This window comes from Hetaerina americana, unplaced genomic scaffold, assembly GCF_022747635.1.
Source record: "Hetaerina americana unplaced genomic scaffold, ioHetAmer1.1.p SCAF_2, whole genome shotgun sequence".
In the NCBI taxonomy this organism is placed as follows: domain Eukaryota; kingdom Metazoa; phylum Arthropoda; class Insecta; order Odonata; family Calopterygidae; genus Hetaerina; species Hetaerina americana.
Genome location: NW_027286763.1, coordinates 79,015,621 through 79,033,654, shown reverse-complemented (window position 1 = coordinate 79,033,654; position 18,034 = coordinate 79,015,621). Strand labels below are relative to the sequence as shown.

Genomic DNA, 18,034 nt, shown 5'->3' with positions numbered 1-18,034 from the left:
AAACACTCATTTGTCAGCAAATTTCTCTCATTTTACATTAACATGCGTACACACAGGCACACAAAACAGGCACACATACAACATGGTTCCACTTTGAACATGTTTCGGGGTTTCTCTCAATTCTCCCATGGAGATTATGCACAGCCTATCCTCCCACAGAGCCACCCATTAACGGTGGGTACCATCATATAAAAGTTATTCCATTGTGGCAGTCCACTTCTTAATGTATATATATATATATATATATATTTATATATATATTCATATTTATATATAAATACAGAGCCTCCGAGAAAGATGCATGGGATTTTTTTGTACCAGGAGTATAAATATTTACACTTCAATTCCATATACAACACTATGGATGGAAAAAATACACCATATGTTAAAGGAACTAACTCTTTTCTTTAAAAGAAGGCACACTGCAAATATCTTTGTGAAAATGCAACATTTTCACTTGGAGAGATTGAAACCCTGATAAGCACAAGTTACAGAGGCTGTCCTGACAATACATCACATGTATTTCATTTAGGACCAGAACAAAAATTTAAAATAATTGTGCGAACAAACGCGCAAGGTTTTGCAAACGAATCAATCACTCGAATGTTCTGGTTCACTCGTGTTTTTATCATCTCACAAGCCTATTCCACAATGTCCTCTCATTCACAAAATGGCAAGGTTTTTGCACCTACATAATGCAAATGACTCCTTTCACAGCCCAGCTAACAGTTGATGATGGGCTTTGCTCTAGCCCACCTTCCAACAATAATAGGGCGTGCCAAAATACATTCTCTGACGTTACTTTTCCAATCAAGAATTGAAAAACCACAAGTGCATGACCAGAAAATCAAACATTAAGCAACAACTGCCCTTGATAAAGAGATTTCAAGACTGTAATACACTCATGTACATGAAATGCACCTGGACGAGGGACTCACAGATAAAAAATATACTCTTTTGACGCATGAAACGCGCAAAACATAGCTTTCCCATTAGTTTTTATCCATTCAAATTCTCACTCCAGTTGCGCAAAAATAGTTTCCAATGCACAAGGTCAGAGAACTCAATCATGCGACTAACAAATTTAGGAAATTATACGCTCCACACATGAGAATGATGTAAGGATGGTATATGGCTACGTCCCCGCAAAAAAAAATGTTATGGCCCGAATGTTTAATACTCTGTTAACTTGTGCGTGTGGTGACAAAATGGCAAAAATGAAAATGCAGGCATCGTTTTAACAATTAAAAACAACAAACAAAATCCTGTGCGACTGACATGAGCAACAAAAAAATCCCAAAACATCTTTCCAGGACATCTCCTATTTAAACTCACACACATACAAACCACTTGACCATACATACATATATACACACGCATAGTTTTGTATATTCATACATATACATATATATATAAATATATATATATACATATATATATATATATATATATATATATATATATATATATATATATATATATATATCTGCAATTATTTATCAAAGTAGGCTTATATACATTAATGTATATCATTCAGGTATGAAATAGAAACTTTCTTGGCTATGCATTTGAAATTATATACAACACTGCACAGCCAGGGTCTTGATGAGTGAATGCAACTGTTTCCGATAAAATCTTCTCTTTCTTTACAAAGTCGACGATGGCCCACGTTATGAGAATCAGTCAAACAAAAGAATATGAAAATAGAGCTCATCAAATTTAAAAAATTACTCAAGAACAATATTTCATATAAAAGAATTTCTCTTCCATGCCACAAAATAATCAATTTCAACAGGTTCTGAAATGTTTGCAATTTTTACCAATCACCTAAATTGGCTTTGCTCATTTACTACATTTCCAGACCTGAGTCTAACCAAAACGTTTTTGACCAGCACAAACTATTTGATTTGCAAAAGTTAAGTACCAAATTATGCATTGTTTGTCAACAGAATTAATTCATAAAATGACAACACAATTTTTTAAAAGAGAGGAAATTTAAAAAATATAGAGTAAAAGCATTCCAAATGCCAAGAGAAAAAATATGACTTCAATTTTAAACTGGTAGTTCGACCCTCAGGACCTATGACATTAACGGTACCTAATAAACACAAATAAATCCTTTGAATCGATCACTACCAAAAAGATTCAGGAAAGACTATGACAATACCCACAGCTATGAAATACAAGGATCCAAAAGAGCCAGCATAGAAATATGCATATTATGATACTTGCACATACTGAATACATCTGAAGTGGCCGGTCTAAATTACTCTGCATAGATTTCACACACAAACGGTAGTTAGCAATATCAAATTAATTTCAACCTTTGTTAGAGAAATCGATACAGCAAGAAGTTGTTCACATTGTAAGGCTTTCTCAAATTAGACATAGTCCTGATGCATTACTATTAACAAATATCTAAATTTATTAATTCCCAAGCTCCATTTCCACAGGCTTACTATGACATTTAGGGAAATTAATTGACCTTTCCTAGTTTTACAGCTGTCAACATCAGAATTACTCATATTTTCACCCATGAATAAACTGAACCAAAACTAGGTTAAGTATGCATCAACTACATGCTCATTATTCATGGATTAATAAGGAGAAAGGTATTAAAAAGCTACTAGGCTTTTGATGTACCATGAACTCATTTTAGAACCATAAACATGAGAGCTACTCTCGTATAAAAACCAATAACTGGCTCCCAACTGCTTCAAAATCAATACACTTTTGTGTGGCATGACTGAGATGAATGAGCACCAATCCCATTGCATACATCCGGGAAAGTGAAAAAATATACACAGAGAACGCAGTTGCACCCACCCGTGAAGACCCTGCACAACAAACCATCCACATGTACGAAACAAAAACCCTCTCCTGCTTTTGTACAACATTGCAACTAAAAAGGTGACTCAGGTCCCATATCAAAATGCAGTCCTATGGAGGAGGAGGAGGAGGAGAAGGTGTAGGAGGAGTGTGGCAGAGGAACAAACAGGTTCTTATCCCCCCTCCCTCAAGCCTACCCGGCCACGTTACCCCCTCCGTCCCGGTCAAACCTAAATATTGGCCCATGGCTTGGCTTTGGGGGCAGCTGTGGGACCACCGTGGGCACACAGCTTCCACCCCTGGCTGTTTCGGTAGGGGAGATGGAAGGGGGTTGCTGGAACGTCAGTCCCATGAGCCGTGGGGAGTGTGGGGAGTCGGGGTGAGGCCTCGAGGAGGGGAACGATAGGGGAGGGGGAATGCCTCGTGCCGTGCCGCGGCCTTCCATCTTTGAAGGGAGATTTCCCCTCCCCATGTGACCTACAGAGAATCACAAGAGAGAGAATGCTTGATTATATTACAAGTTTCAAATCCTGTGAGGTAAGGTCAAAAAAAATCGAAACAAAATGATACACAAAACAAATAATATAAACAAATGGTTCATTTATAATTTGTATAATCACATAAACAATTCACTCTCCTTCCTTGACGCACTTCCCAAGTATCCTCTTAGAAACTTATCATGGGAGGAGAGCCAATTCATTCCTAATCGCATTAAAACATAATAGGGTAAGCTGCATACCCTCCTCTTTTCACTAAATGAAGACATTTAAATAAAGAATACAATTACAGAAGAACCAAGGGACACACTGTTGAGCTCATCATCTGAGAGACTTATCACTGCACTATTGATAATTTGAACAACTGCCTTTGTATGCAGTGCATGATTTCTTGTGAAAGAAAAAAATTATGCCTTGAGAATTAAATGACAATGAGTATAATTTTACTATAGCAGTATGAACACGATTTATAACCGCTATAAATATAATTGGATCTACTTCACACATTTCTAATATTATGAGCATTAACTACGTGATTCTATTGAAGATGTTTTCTGAGATTTACTCCGCGTTTGTCCATAATTCTGGGACAACAATTTTGCCAGTATTGCAGTCTGAACCTTCAGGTCAGAAGTGGTTGATGCTTGTTTTTGTTCGTCTTTTATTCCTCTGCTCAGGTCATCTCAATTTTTTAATGGTCTGCTTGGGTACAATAGAGAAGACAGCAACACACTTTACAGTGCCTGGAAACGTATCTTCAACCAGTTAACTCCAACAGCCAATAAGGGAGCACCCAAGCAGACTGTTAAAAAATTGGCCAATCAGAGATCACTCGATTAGTAGTAGTAGTTTTGGAGATTTTTAGGGTGCATCGACAGCTATGGTCATTTTGCACCACTATCAAAATTTTTTCAGATGATTAATTAAATGGCCTATTAGAGAGCACCTGAGCAGATGTATAAAAGATGGACAAAAACCAGCATCAATCACTTCTGACCTGAAGACGTCAACTGCATCGCTGACGAAACTGTTGCCCCAGAAATATGGACAAACGCGGAGTAAATCTCAGAAGACTTAGATCTTCAATATCTGCACACTGCGGAAGCCTTCACAAGGTGAATCTATTGCAGTTTCACAAAAAGAAGCATTGTATATGCCGTGAAAAGGAACTTATAGAACAATTAAAAACATATCTTAATAGCACAATTAAAGTTCATTACAGGGATTTACTTGGTTGGGACTTATGATTCAATTTTCAGGGCCTAAACATTCACACATAACCACTAAAATCTGATTATTATAGAGACATCGCAATAAAAATATTAATAAAGATTTTTTACACACCTTAAATAGGTTTATGAACCAATGCAGAAATATTCTTAATGAAAGGTACTACTTTGAACTATCATCCTCCTCAAGTGTTGACTTTTTTACCATTTTTCTATGGTCACTTTTCCCAGTTATGAACTCCAAATAGTCATAAGATTTTGGATGAAGTTTTGATTGTAGTTCTCCATATCATTTTTCATAATGACGACACTACACACACTAGTGCAAATATTTTCACAAATGATTACAGCAATGAAAATGATTCCATTAATAAGATATTTGAGCTTAAATTAACTAAATCTCCAATAGCATCATATTTTTAAATAACCTCTCTAGTCGACATTGACAATGTTTCATAATCAGGAGAAACTTAACACTATCCCAATGAACCAAACCATTATTGAGATTTTTCTCCAACTAAAGAAAAACAGGAGGATAGAATCTTTTCTGTTTCAGGTGTATTTCATTCCACGTAAAGATGCTTTGTCCTCAGCAGGCATAGGCCTTACTTGGACATCACAGGTGCTTACCGCCAAAGATTAGACAGGCATGTCTCTTATTGTGGAATCACATCTTTCTCAGAGAAGGAAAGCATCAGTGGACATGAATAAGAATTACCTGAGACAATTGGGGCAGAAAAAGTCACCACTGCAGTTTCACTGCCTCTAGCTAGAATGCTATGAAAATTTTTTCCTTTGGTCTTTTCTCTCCCTCACATCACTTCTTATTCTAATTTTAATTTTCAAACTTATATTTCCTTTCCTATAATTGCATTTAATTTCCCTACCTTACATTACATTTACTAAGGTTCAATATTCTTTAAATAAAGACCATTTTCAATTTCTTTTATATTCTCCCGACATGCAATGAAGTTCATAGTGGGGGAAAACAATCATCAATTTCCAAAAAAAATTAAGTATTTTCCTGCATTGATCACATCCAAATATTTACCTTTATAGGAAGGAATTTCCTCAGGAGTGTCACTTCATGTTAGTAATTGCTTATCATAGTTTGTGATCAACAAATTTGTCTATTGAGTCATTCACATACACTGACTCCAGGCTACCTACTCGACAAATATTTGACAAGAATTTCCGATGTCTTTCACCACAAGAACATCGATAATGGCATAATCAAGAAATCTATGGCAATAGAGTCTTCTGCTACTGAAAACGAGGCTATAACAATATGAATGGGTCAAAACATGCATCCACTTCGGGATTACGTCAAAATGAAAAAACTTACTTCTGCTGGAATATACAATTAATAAAAATGACAAAGTGCGACATTTCATCAGGGGCTCAACATTGGTCGCCATTCACCATGAGTCACTCACTCACCAGAATGGGTGGGGCACGGAGCCGGTGAACGGCTGCCAGCATGCCCCCTATCGCTCTCCCTCTCCATACTCGCACGACTCCTCACGAAGGGGCGGATGCCCTGGCCCCGAGCCTCGAGGGGGGGCTCAGAAGATGAGTCACTCCACCGTGAGTGGTACTGGTGCCCGCTGCTCCCCTGGAGGGGCGAGTGAGGTGGGTGGCCACGGGAGGGGGTGGGGGGAGGTGGAACAGGTGGGGGTTGGTTGGGGTGGGAGCGTGGTGCAGCGATGGGGAGTGGGGAGGGCCTGGCCGAGTGGCCATTGGGCCCGAGGCCAGGCGAGGGCACGAGGGACGGGGATGACGATGAAGGGGGAGGTACGGGATGCGGTGGGGGAGGGGGAGAGGGGTGGTGGAGGAGGTCCCGTCGGGGGGGCAGTGGAGGTGGGGGGGATGGCTCCCGAGGAGGGAGCGTTGGAGCATCGGGGGCCTGCCTCGTCTGCAATGGAAGGAACAGAGTGAGCCATTAAAACCTCGTGTGAGATCCAGGGGTACATGGCCCACAGTTGTACAGACAATTCACAAGAGCAGCCACCATGTTATTGCAATAAGACAACATATACATATTAAGAAATGCAAGACCCCCATCTGGCATATACTTACTTACTAAAGCATTTTAAGGGCACTTCCAATTGCATGTTTGAAATTTGGAAAGTAGGTTAGCATTAAGTCATGTAAAAGGCTAAAAAAAAAGAAAATTCTCTGGAAATTGGTCCACGTCTGAGTCATGAATCTCATTGAAAATTATGAGAAAAAATAAATTTGACACAGGGCATTTTATATTACGACTATGCAATAAGATATAATCGATTTACCACCGTGAGACTATGAATTAAATTTATCAGTAAGATTGGAAAATTTTACTCTTAGAGTCAATTTTCATATCCACATCACTATTAGGCAAACAAGATATATTAAAATGATTTCTTTAACAATTTCTTCACATACTGACCACAGTTACCCGGGAATTTGCATTTTCAATTTGTTATGATTTGGCTGTATTTCAATGAGTGGTGTTATGGACTTTGAAAGGGTAGGCTTTAATATCATTGGGCATGAAAAAAGAATAGTATACTTTTAGATTGACACACTTATGGACAATTATTCCATCTAACAAAGGTACAAATACTACCTTGATCAAAAAGTTCCCGGAATAACCACCGTGTGGCGCTCCCATCGTTCCGATTTGAGTTCTGTTTTTTTTGTTAAATTGGTACATCTGTTGTTGATATTCCCTTTAAATCTTAGTGTCATAACTTGACATTTGCAAAAGTTACGTAGCCAAGAGTACATCTATCTCTGTGTGTGTTGGCGATTTTTTACAATTGCAGAAATGGATTTAAATTTGCAACAACGAACTTGTATTAAATTTTGCGTAAAAAACGGATTTAGTGGCGCACGGACGTTGGAAATGTTGGAAAAGTGTTTCGGCAACGATTCTCTAAAAAAAACGGTCGTTTACCAGTGGCACGAGCGGTTCAGAAGTGGTCGTGAGTCAATCGAAGATGATGAACGCAGTGGCAGACCATCGACATCGAACGTCGGTGAAAAAATTGATAAAGTAAAAGAAATGTTGGTCAATAACCGCAAATTAACCATCAGAGAAATAGCGGAGGACTTGAACATTGCCTATGGATCCGCCCAAGACATTGTGGTTAATGATTTGGGTTTCCGTCGTGTAGCAGCAAAGTTGGTGCCAAAAGACCTCAATTTCATGCAAAAAAGAGACCGTGTTGACGTCGCAAAAGACATGATTTGCGAGGCTGAATCCGATCCCACATTCATCAAAAGGATCATTACTGGAGACGAGACGTGGGTTTATGAGTACGACACGCAATCCAGACATCAGGCAAGTGAATGGCGTTCACCAAATGAGCCGAGACCAAAAAAACCACGTCGTTTTCAGTCAAAAAAGAAGGCAATGCTGACGGTTTTCATGGATTACAACGGTGTAGTGCATCATGAATTTTTGCCAGAAGGCCAGACAGTAAACAAAGAGTATTATTTGGGCGTTATGAGACGTTTGCGTGAAGCAATTCGCCGAAAGAGACCAGAAATGTGGGCAGAAAACTCGTGGATTTTGCACCATGATAACGCACCGTCGCACAGTGCTATCATTATTCGTAATTTTTTGACGAAAAATGCAACAAATACCATCCAACAGCCACCGAATTCACCTGATTTGGCTCCCTGTGACTTCTTTCTGTTCAATCGAGTTAAAAAACCATTACGGGGAACGCGTTTTAGCAGCCGAGAGGAAGTAATGGAAAAATCGCAGGAAGCACTGATGGACATACCGAAAACCAACCGTAACTTTTGCAAATGTCAAGTTATGACACTAAGATTTAAAGGGAATATCAACAACAGATGTACCAATTTAACAAAAAAAACAGAACTCAAATCGGAACGATGGGAGCGCCACACGGTGGTTATTCCGGGAACTTTTCGATCAAGGTAGTATATTAATATTTACCTGTTGATATCAACAAAAGTTAGTCATCAGACGATTGAAATAATATGCAAGGTGTGATCAAAAAAAGCTTGCATTGCTTAAAAGCAATGAATTTTGAAATGAGAAAGTTCAATATTTTTTAAATTTTGAAAATCATGACCTAGAACTGCATAACAAATGTAAGAATACAATGGTATTTTTGTCTACATGTGATTTTGTTTATTAAAACCTGATTAATACGGAGAATTAGAATGAGCTAATACATCAGATGCCAATAATGTTCTCCTGCCTTAAGACTATTAATGAAATACATCTACATTAACTACATACAATTCAGATAAATCACTTTTTATTTACCTAATGATTAATCAGCAAACTAAAGCACTTGAATTACAGTAAACCCAAAGAGATTTCAACAATATACTACAGAAAGCTTGTAAGGGGTCATGAAGTGCAACACTGCTGTGATTGCCAAAATATATGTTTAGCTAGCAAGTGTCTGCAAATATCGTTCAAAATACCGTATTTTCCCAACGATAACATGCACTTAATCTAACAAAAATGTTAAGATGATCGAAAAAAATGACGATGCACATAATGTAATGAAAATTGAAAAAATCTACATATTTCATGCACACAATACATTTACATACTTATGCACACAATAAATTAAAGAAGTCTCGCAAAATTAAATTAGTCTGGAAGCATGCCTTTCTATTTGCGAATTTTGAGGCATGGTAGCAATATTTGAAAGAAATTATTTTTCCGAAACTTTTCCCAATACTATTTATACAAACTTTGTATGTCAAGATTTGGCATTGAACATTGAGTATCACTTAAGAATAATATCTTTACAGTAGGCCAATGAAAAGAATTCAATTAATTCTTGGGAGCATTAAGCATACTCCAAGACACTGGTAGTCCAGGGAGTAGAGCTATAACTATTGCCAGAAGGGCCAGGTTCGATTCAGAGAGATTCCTCTTGGCACCACCAGCTTCAACTGAATTGTGTGATGGTCCAGGTACCAGATCTTCCTGAGAAACCATAGGAGGCAAAGGGAAAAGAACTGGCTCCCCTACCTTCCCCAATTAAACTAACCTATGGGTTGAAAACTGTGATTTTGGTGAAAATCTTTCAAAATTGAAATACATCTAAATAATGATACGGCCCAAAGTAGAGCAATATTATCAAGTTTAGGCTTTTTATCATTTTCCCCCCATCACACAAAAGTTTTACACTTTAAACATTTTATAATTTTTAACAACTAATTAAATTACCCAGAGAACCATTTCTTGAGGCTTAAATCAATTCCAAGTCCTCCAGTGGCAATAGGCATCACTTACTCTCTTGTCTAATTTCAACAGTGTATTTGGATGGTTCATATTACTTATGAAGTTGTTTCTAGAGGGCAGGTCACATTAGATCCAAGAAAAGGGGACTTGAGTATAAGCAAATGAACAGACTACTTCACATACATCTCTAGAAACAACAACTATACACATGCATTGCATGGATGTTCCGTTTGAACACTGTTCCACTTGCTTGACATATACTTACTTGGGGAGATCCTTCACTGACAGAGCCCTCTCTCCTCCGAGATCTTGGTGGTAGGGGAGGGGGTGGATTCTGAGTTTGTGAGATGGCAGCGGGGGAACCAGGCAAGGGTGCCAGCGAGGGCGTTGATCCACCTGGATATTCATAGAGTGGCTGCGGGGCAGAAGCACCAGGGGGTGAGGCTGGAGGAGCACCTGGTCCCGGTGAGTGGTTACCTATCGTCACTGTAATCAAAGCAGTCAAAGGTGAGTCAAATCCCACAAGGTAATTCAATGCAGCAATTTCTGAGGGTAAAAATTTGAGAGTTTAAGAGGACACCTCGATAGCTTAACTGGCTAAAGCACTCCACCGGACATCGAAGGATCCGGAATCCAATCCAATCGAATCCCAGTCAAGGCGAATGATTTTTACACTCTGAAATTGTTGCATTGAAATGCACATTAGCGGTTGACTCCATTAAAAGTTACTGCTGTGGCATCTACCACAGTTTCTTTGGAATTCCACAAGGTAATGCTTGCTCTCTTCATCTTTTTAATTACACAGCAAACCTGGGCAGAAAGTTGTGCAACAATAGTACAATAGTTCAGATTGAGTGATATCTTACCTTTGAGCCCCCATCAAATTATTTGAATTATATTTCTATTATGCTATTAGAACTTCAGTGATAAAATAATGTAACTTTATACAATAATTTATAATAAATTACCAATGATTAATGAAATCATCAAAACCAAAAATGCAAATGGTGTACTGCAACACAACCACCATGGAGAATTAACTACTACCTTGAACAAAAAGTTCCCGGAATAACCACCGTGTGGCGCTCCCATCGTTCCGATTTGAGTTCTGTTTTTTTTTGTTAAATTGGTACATCTGTTGTTGATATTCCCTTTAAATCTTAGTGTCATAACTTGACATTTGCAAAAGTTACGTAGCCAAGAGTACATCTATCTCTGTGTGTGTTGGCGATTTTTTACAATTTCAGAAATGGATTTAAATTTGCAACAACGAACTTGTATTAAATTTTGCGTAAAAAACGGATTTAGTGGCGCACGGACGTTGGAAATGTTGGAAAAGTGTTTCGGCAACGATTCTCTAAAAAAAACGGTGGCACGAGCGGTTCAGAAGTGGTCGTGAGTCAATCGAAGATGATGAACGCAGTGGCAGACCATCGAAATCGAACGTCGGTGAAAAAATTGATAAAGTAAAAGAAATGTTGGTCAATAACCGCAAATTAACCATCAGAGAAATAGCGGAGGACTTGAACATTGCCTATGGATCCGCCCAAGACATTGTGGTTAATGATTTGGGTTTCCGTCGTGTAGCAGCAAAGTTGGTGCCAAAAGACCTCAATTTCATGCAAAAAAGAGACCGTGTTGACGTCGCAAAAGACATGATTTGCGAGGCTGAATCCGATCCCACATTCATCAAAAGGATCATTACTGGAGACGAGACGTGGGTTTATGAGTACGACACGCAATCCAGACATCAGGCAAGTGAATGGCGTTCACCAAATGAGCCGAGACCAAAAAAACCACGTCGTTTTCAGTCAAAAAAGAAGGCAATGCTGACGGTTTTCATGGATTACAACGGTGTAGTGCATCATGAATTTTTGCCAGAAGGCCAGACAGTAAACAAAGAGTATTATTTGGGCGTTATGAGACGTTTGCGTGAAGCAATTCGCCGAAAGAGACCAGAAATGTGGGCAGAAAACTCGTGGATTTTGCACCATGATAACGCACCGTCGCACAGTGCTATCATTATTCGTAATTTTTTGACGAAAAATGCAACAAATACCATCCAACAGCCACCGAATTCACCTGATTTGGCTCCCTGTGACTTCTTTCTGTTCAATCGAGTTAAAAAACCATTACGGGGAACGCGTTTTAGCAGCCGAGAGGAAGTAATGGAAAAATCGCAGGAAGCACTGATGGACATACCGAAAACCGAATATAAAAAATGTTTCGAGGATTGGATCAAGCGCTGGCATAAGTGTGTTGCAGTCGATGGGGATTACTTTGAAGGGGACAATATAGATTTAGATGAATAAACTTGTATTTTTAATTTTCTGAATAAATTCCGGGAAATTTTTGATCAAGGTAGTATACATAGAATATTATGACAAGTTTACTAAAAAATGCCAAACTTTATAATTCTACTCTCTTGTTCCCAATATAAAGTAAAGTAATATGTAGTATCATTTGCAGGGAAATTCAAGACTAAATACAAGGAACACAATTTTGTCACCAACCAATCTTTTGCTTTCATATTTTAAATTGAAGTTGAAATTATAGCAACACCAACTACAATACTTATTTCCACTTGTTTTCTAAATCTTGAGCAATTTTGCTAATTGCCTAGAATTACTGGCCAAGTCACGAACTGTTTGAGCAAGTAGGACATGATAATAAAGAGCAAACTGAAGTAAAATGGTGCACACATGAGAGGGAAACTTCTTCAAACGAAAAAGAACTGTGTTAAGAATTTCAAAAGAGTTGATTCCCAAATGGATACACATTTCACTGGCTATGCAACTCATTTTCAGTACCAATCTATTTCATCCTTGAATTATGAGTCAAATTCTAAAAAGAAATTTCAAGTGTAATAGAATATGATTTAATTAATGGAAGGTTGAAATACAAAATATTCCAATTATTCTACAACTAGTGGTGAAAATAACACAAATAATTAGGGCATTCAAACATTATTCCAACTCAGTCTACATCTAACTGCCATGTAATAATTTCATTTATATAGTTTCAACGTGGTATACAGATATTATTCGTTTCCATCCATATGATTTCTAATTTACAAATTTTGCTTTCATTCTATTCTGAGCTAGTGAGCAGAAAAGTTGACAGGATTACCTAGGAAACTTGCCTTCATAATGAGAAAATTGGAAGAGTTGATTATTTTTGTAACTTTTAAACTTGGTTGGCGAATTTTGTGAGATGTTTTAATTAAAATGTAAAGTCATGGCATTCAGAGCTATAGCAATAAATAAAGTTAGGAAAACTGACCTTTCTAATACTAAATACACAAAAAAATGGCAATAATTGGCCAAATTAATTAGAATAGTATTTGCTTAATGTTTTCAATAAACTTAACGTTGCATGTCCAAATTCAGTGCACACAATGCGAATCCTCTAAATAAGACATCAAATAATGAATGGTCAGAATATTTCATTAAATTGATAGACTTGAGACTGGCTTTACAAAATATACCTTGAGTAGTAAATCCTCATACCCTTCTCGCACCTAGAGAAATTAGATAATATACTTTCTCTGGTTCAAGATTGTGGTGTGGGAGAGAACACTATGGGCAGGCAAGGTAAGGGGAAGAAAAGGATGGGCATGTTGGATGGCATGGGGGGAGGTATGAATTAGGCAGAATCAATGAACAGGTTAACCTAGTTTGGGGTGTCAAAGTGCATCTTGTTAGACAGAGCTTAGAAATTCAGTGAAACTCAGTCTGTGCCGATCTGAGACATACCTTAAATGGTAGACTACCAATGACAATTATTATAACAAGGTACACACTGAAACTCACTAGGACCAATTAGGATTGGAGCAAACACGCTGAAATCAGATGTGGATGACAGCAGCGAGCAGACAGTCCGTGGAGGAATTTGTGCCACAGAATTGGCACGGCTAACAGGGGCAGATGCCATTGCCATCATTGCGATCCTGGGCCTTGTCCTCTGGTCGTTCTCCGGCACCGAGGGAAGCACTGTTGGTGAGGCCGTTCCCGAGTGAGGTGGCGTTGTAGGAGGAGCCTGCCTGGAAACTGGTGTCCTCGGTGTGGATTGCCTATCCCCTGAATCGTCAGAAGTTCTGTCATCAAAGGCCCTGGGGGAAGGTAGCAGTCTCTGGTCGCTGGACTGTGATGCTGGTGGGAGGGGGCCCGGGTGAGGGAGTCGATTGGCCAGGGACCTCGCCTTCACTCCAGGGGATTTCAAGGACAAATCTGGCCATTTCCTTGGCTGCAAATAATAATACATTTTATTCATACAGCAATCAAGTTGTTACAACTGTTACACTTGATATAAGACATGTCAGGGGAAAGTAACAAAATACATTAAAAATAAAAGTTTTAATTTTACGAACCTAAGCACTTTAAATGTAGCTACATTATTTTGAGCCTTAACCTCAGCTGGGAGTTTATTATAAAGTTGAAGACCCAAAAAATTTGGGCCAGCACCTGCATTGATTATTCGTACATATAAAATGCGATGCTGCTCATTCTGCCTAGTAGAATATATATGGATATAGCAATTTTTCACATACTCAGATAGATTTCTTTTTGGATGTACTACTACATGAAAAATATAAATAAATGGCACTGGCAACACATCCAATTTTGGAAACAAGGGACTGGAAGGGGCATTGTGTTTTACAAAACTCATGAGCCGAATGGCTCTTTCTTGGACCCTCAAAATGGCCCAAGGCCTTAGATGATGACAGAGGAGGGGCAAAAACAGAAGTTTCAGGGCATTGTCAAAGAAAAATGTTAACTATTCATGGTATCCATAGCTTAGGATGAATGTAAGTCAAAACTAATCCAGATTTAAAATGTTTCAAATTTTCTTAATGAAAATTCCATCATGGGCAATTTAAAAGAAAGGAACCTAAGCATTAAAATGGTCTGTTAAACGGATATTGGCAACAGTAACACTATAATGCACTGATACTCTGTATGCCATAAAAATATGCTTTACAGGGACCATGGGCTGATTTTGTAATCACAAACTACAATGGTTTATTTTTGAAAGGGATTATAGCCTATATCTAGTTTCTCTCAACACCATTTAGAAACACCTCAGAACCACCATCCCCTAATACCAACAGTTTTCCTGTATTATGTCTCGCCTGCAACTGAACTAGAGTCAATCTGACTCATGAGCATGTCAGTGTGAATAACAACCATCAATGTTTCATTCTATTCACATTTCAAAGATATATTGCAATAATTAGTATTCAATTACCAAAATTTTCTTAACATAACTAAATTAACACGATAATAAATGCGAAGTGCATCAATTGAAAGTTTTTATGCATGTGCAGTTACTGCAATGCAGTGCGCATGTAAAGGCTCTCCGTAAAATCTAATACGTTGTAATTTTGGAAAGTTTTAGGAACCATTTTTCACTAGGTATTAGAAGAATATCAAATATATCACAAGATGGAAAAATTATTTTAAACACAAACAAAATTTAAACATTTTCAGCAATAACCAATTAATTGATTGATTAATTGATAGCAGCAATAATTCATTAATTGATAGAATTTATTTTTGCTTGTTTTGGCTACTGAAAATAAAAGTTCCACCGAATCATTTATCTCCCTTAGCACTTGAAAATAGCTCAATGTTTTTAAAGACACTTAAAGGGACCAGTAACTCCATTCTAGACATTTTTGGAATTATTCCTAAGCGTAATAAAAAAAAGGAAAGTTTCTTAAAGTACAAACATAATCATTTCTGTGCAACAATTTCTTATGCTTGAGGTAGCTTTAGCATCCTCTGAGAGAGAATTCAAGATATCAACATCACAAAGAAAAGTCAAGTGAATTTCTCCAATTGATGAAAACACTCACAAATCGAGGAGGTTGCCTGCATCCTCGTGGTTCAACTTGCAGGGATCTGCTGTACAAATAGTTCCCAATATCTGCATCTTTAAGATCATCAAAAGGACAGAGATTCTCCAGGAAATGCTGAATGGAAGAAAAAAATATTAGAACACAGAAACATAAGTTTTTAATCAACACAAGGAAACAAATTTAAATCTTACTCTTATTCTAGGCTCAGTGGAGAGACAGTATGGCTGATTCTGATACTGCTGTATTTCACCGGTGATCTCAGCAACTTTTCTCCTCTTGCTAAAGTTAATCAATGCCGGGGCATTGGGTAAGAAATCAGGGTTCCCTTCCTCAATATGCAGAATGTTGGTCAGGTACATCCCTGCATAAATTCAAGCAATACAGACATAAATGTGATTTCAAAAAAGCTGTAAGACTATAATTCAAACCCACTTCATTCACACGCAGGACGATGTTCATTTTATTTACCAAAAAAAGGAACACAAGGTGGATTAATAGAGCGAAGCTTCTCCTGGTACTTCCTGAAGTGGTCATTGTTAAGCTCCCTTGCCTCTTCTAATGCTTTCTCCAGGCGGGTATTAATGGCCTGCAAAACAAGAATTGACAAAACACCATCACCCTGTAACTTTTTGCAAAATATTCTGCTTTATGTCATTCTACAGTATTAAGCATAAAATATTGAAACTTGGGCATTAAATTCACAATTCAATGATAGCGCAGCGCCGGGGTCATTTTGATACAGGTGTTCCTCTAGAATATTATGGTTGCAGACCTTTTAAACTCAGTCACAGATATTTCCCAGCAAAATAAGTTAATATTAATGGTCATAACTATTAAATAATGCTAAGGCATTTATCCGTTGAACTCTGTAGATAAGATCTCCACATATCTTACACCTATAGCCTTGTTATAGATTCAATTTAATTTATATTTCAAGTGTATTCAAAATTAAAAAACTCACATCATGTGATTTTTAATATAATTTTAACAAGCATGAATTTTAAAATATGTATTTACAAATAAATAATTACGCACGTAACTACAAGAAAGATAACGAATTTCAACTTTTAGCAAATAAAAAGAGTGCCAAACTAAAATATCATTTTTAATTAGACACTGTCCTTCAGAGAGATTTTTATGCAAACAACTTCTTTGCATGCTCGACTTTCAAGATCCTTGATCACATAATTTACCAAGCCATTATTTTTGTTCAATTATGAATCTGTACTCATAAAATTTCTTTGATTGGACCTAAGAAAAATGAACTGTCACAGTTCATGGAACTAAATTTTAAATAACTTAGCACTTCCTGAGGGTAATTTAATTTTGTACTAGAAACACTCAACCAACTCTTGTTAAATTTTAACCAAAACAATATCCAATCACTAACTTTACCATTTCATTTTATACATACCTGGAATGTAAACTTAAGCCGGAAAACAGATGCAGACCCCATCGCACTCACCACTGCCAGTACACCATTGAAATTGTTCAGCTCTTGTAGCACCATCATTATTTCAATACTTCTTGAGACTATGGCAACCCTCTCTTCAAAGTTTTCAGCTTCAACTATTGTCTTTTCTAGCCAATGAGTAAACTGAAGAGAAAGGGAAAAAATATTGCTTCGATTAAAAATGACATTCCTCAATTATTGCCATATACATGCACAAAACCTTAACAGAATTGAAAGGGCTAATTAATCACAATGGCATAAAATGACAACTCACTATTACAATTTTTTGTTCAAGTATTCCAATCCTATCCATGGCTTCACTTTGTTTACAGTTCTAAACACAATCAATAATTGCAATATTCTTTACTACTTATCAACATGTAAGCTAACATAAAAATAAGTGTAACCTATCTCACAAATTTACTTCAATCTATAAGGTGTTTTCTCTAAGTTTCATCTTGATTACATAGAATTAAATAGTACAAATGGAACTTACATTTGTAGTGTGCTTAATCATACGTAGGAGGTTGGGAGAAGACTGCTCCTTATTCTTTTTGGTCCAAACACTACCAACTAGCTCAGAAGGTTTCACAGCACGATACAGTTCAAATTCCAGAAGAGTTAGTTGACGTGCAATTTCAATTGGGTGAAGCTGAAATCAGGAGAACATAGTACAATAATTAATAATGTAGAAGCAGATCTATTCATACTTTACTCAAATACTGACTATCATTTGCATAACAGCCTAGCAGATTTTACCATAGAGGAAAAACACTTGGTTCAATACCAGGCAATGCCAATAGGCACCTCCAGCTAAACTCAAGGTATGAAATTTTCTTTCTTAACAAGCCTTGTTGTAAGAAATTGTACCTGGCATTGGGAATTAAGTGAACCCCACCTTGATGTCGGCGCTGAATAAACCACAGGGTGAGCTCTACCTTCCAT

The 18,034-nt window shown here is 37.5% G+C and overlaps 1 protein-coding gene across 1 annotated transcript in view; it reads right to left on the bottom strand.

The window, feature by feature from the left end:
• Positions 1-1,491: 1,491 nt before the first annotated feature.
• The window catches only part of LOC139688017 (protein son of sevenless-like), a 49,218-nt gene continuing 32,675 nt past the window's right edge, over positions 1,492-18,034 (bottom strand). The window contains exons 18-26 of the mRNA XM_071585421.1: positions 17,586-17,741; positions 17,051-17,233; positions 16,105-16,222; positions 15,828-15,997; positions 15,634-15,750; positions 13,589-14,021; positions 10,042-10,262; positions 5,996-6,470; positions 1,492-3,306 (exon numbers count right to left, since the gene is read on the bottom strand). Coding sequence (XP_071441522.1) covers positions 3,023-3,306; positions 5,996-6,470; positions 10,042-10,262; positions 13,589-14,021; positions 15,634-15,750; positions 15,828-15,997; positions 16,105-16,222; positions 17,051-17,233; positions 17,586-17,741 — 2,157 coding nt within the window. The 3' untranslated portion in view covers positions 1,492-3,022. The remainder of the gene's footprint in view (positions 3,307-5,995; positions 6,471-10,041; positions 10,263-13,588; positions 14,022-15,633; positions 15,751-15,827; positions 15,998-16,104; positions 16,223-17,050; positions 17,234-17,585; positions 17,742-18,034) is intronic.